Source organism: Stegastes partitus, unplaced genomic scaffold (assembly GCF_000690725.1).
Source record: "Stegastes partitus isolate 25-593 unplaced genomic scaffold, Stegastes_partitus-1.0.2 Scaffold0, whole genome shotgun sequence".
NCBI lineage: Eukaryota > Metazoa > Chordata > Actinopteri > Pomacentridae > Stegastes > Stegastes partitus.
The window spans coordinates 38,696-41,035 of NW_007577731.1; the positions used below are offsets into that span (position 1 = coordinate 38,696).

General features: G+C 47.0%; 1 protein-coding gene across 1 annotated transcript in view; it reads right to left on the bottom strand.

Annotated features, from left to right (window-relative positions):
• The window catches only part of LOC103367511 (regulator of nonsense transcripts 1-like), an 18,217-nt gene that overhangs the window by 12,952 nt on the left and 2,925 nt on the right, over positions 1-2,340 (bottom strand). The window contains exons 3-4 of the mRNA XM_008295588.1: positions 1,936-2,103; positions 1,639-1,819 (exon numbers count right to left, since the gene is read on the bottom strand). Coding sequence (XP_008293810.1) covers positions 1,639-1,819; positions 1,936-2,103 — 349 coding nt within the window. The remainder of the gene's footprint in view (positions 1-1,638; positions 1,820-1,935; positions 2,104-2,340) is intronic.

Below are 2,340 nucleotides of genomic sequence, written 5' to 3' on the forward strand. Positions count from 1 at the left end.
AACCGGCAACCTTCTAGCTGTGAGGCCACGGTGCTAACCACTGAGACACCTGCAGCCTGAGATCAACATGTCTTGACAGTTTTCTTTTGGTCGATTTCACACAAAACATGTCTGTAAACAAATGCAGCCAATGATATCTCTAGGATGAGGATATACTGTGAAACTCGATGTGTCCACACAAGCTGACGCTGACACAGCAGGATGCTCGTTCTGATAACACCGTGGATACGTCATGTATGTGCTTCATAATACCAAACACATAGACCTGCTGAAGCTCTGGCCTACAGCGTCTCTGGGTCACAACTGACGATTCAAAAGAATCCATCTTCAATTACACCCGTTGAGGAAACATTAAAGTACTATAAAATGCTGCCTTGCTTTGGACTTGAATACTTAATATTAGCTTAAGTGGCCCTTGAAAGCCAGTAAACAGTCCTCTTAGATTATGGCTGTAACTCAGCAACCAAACAGCAACGATAGATGTAGAACGGAGGTTTGTGAACACAACAGAAGCGGCCCGCTGTGCTCCTGTTTAATGGAACTGTACGAGTGAAACGTTTCCCTCCTGGTTCATTCACATAAGCACAGCACTGGGCAGGGTCAGCAAGGTACCGTATCTCACCTGCCTGACGTGTTTCCTCGGCCGTTGCAGAACCACTTCTTGCTGGTGTTGCAGTAGACAACGCAGGCTGGATCGTGGATCCCACAATAACTAACGGGAATTAAAGAAGAAACACGAGGAGCGTAGATCAGATTAAGAGCAACACAAAAAAGAGCAGCACAGGAAAATAGGCAAATAATTGGTGTTAACTCGCCATCAGTTTGATTTAAAAGGGATTCACTTCAAATGATACCGCAGCACCTCTGCTGCTGTAAACCATGCTTCAGTAACGATGAAACAGAACGACTCAGGCAGCTTGAGAGGCACCATGAAGCTCACTGCACACAGAGCCCATCCACCGACAGACACAACATCCATCCATCATCTCTACACCTTCATCCTCACTGGGGTCATGGGGGGCGGAGTCTATCCCAGCTGACTCAGGGTGAAGGCAGGTTCACCTGGACAGGTAACCAGTCTATCACAGGGCTACACTTAGAGACAGACAACCAAGCACACTNTTTCTTTTATGGATTCATTTTTGATAAATATTGCCACATTATCTTTTATTTTATTTATTCTTCTTTTTATTTCCACTTTTATTTTATTATTCTTTCATTGATTTATTTTTGTAACTTGGCGCTCTTCCTGCTCCATAGTTTGTATTGTGTAAAACTGTAAATAAAACACAACCTTCTGACATGTCACTCCAGGAACAGCAGAGCGGGACACCTGAACACATCAGGATCACTGTGTCGAGTAGTTTTTAAAAAATATGACAAGTCAAAATGTCAGCAGAGAGAAAAGAGAGAAAAACATCCAAAAGAAAAACACAGAAGAACAGCGGCACAGAACTTCTACACAACAGAAAACGACAAAGAACAGAAACACGGAAGTGAACTGGGCAGTGCAAACAAGGACAGGTGTGTTATTTGCATAACCACCAGCTGTACCAACAGATCTGGTTCAATATAAACATACGCCGGAGCCACGCTTGCATGTTAAGAATAAGTACAGGACAGTTGGGTTGACAGTACCTTCCAGAGCTCCTCCAACTTGTTGATCTGCTGGGCCGTGATCTGACGCGCCCGGAGCTGCTCCTGCTCCGAGGGGATTTTGACCAGCCAGGACAGGAAGCAGCGGTCCTGGATTAGGGGCTGCCACTGTGAGCTGTCCCAGTTGATGTCCTTGAGGCTGCTCTGACTCGCACACGGCTGCCTGTGTTACAATCAAAACAGAAATCTCACATGAAACGTTGAACTGCTGTCTTCCCACTGACTGCCCTGTCGTCAGGAGTTCAGAGCGCTTAGCCGGCTGCAGAAAAGTGCCCTCACCTGCACAGTAACACCACCACCGAGTCCGCCTTGGCGGGGATGAAGCCCAGCAGGAAGACATTGCGACAGCCACAGTTGTAGCACTCCAACACTGTCTCCCCCAGAGGGCCGTCTTTATGTAGGGTCACCTCTTTGGACTTTGCTCTCACCAGGTGGTTCACAATGTGGCTGAAAGTGAACAGAAAGATAATTAAGGCACCAGCTGGAGGAGATGCAAGAGATTACACTCCTTGCGTGGCAGCTCCACCACCATTCCTGCGTGAGCATGTCAGTGAATGGGCGAATGAGAAGCACTGTGCAGCGCTGGAGCACCGCTAAGGTGGAGGAGTCCTGTAGGTCTGTTACCACTGAGAGTGTACTGTACACCACTGACACATCTGTACATGTGAGATCAACATCCATCAT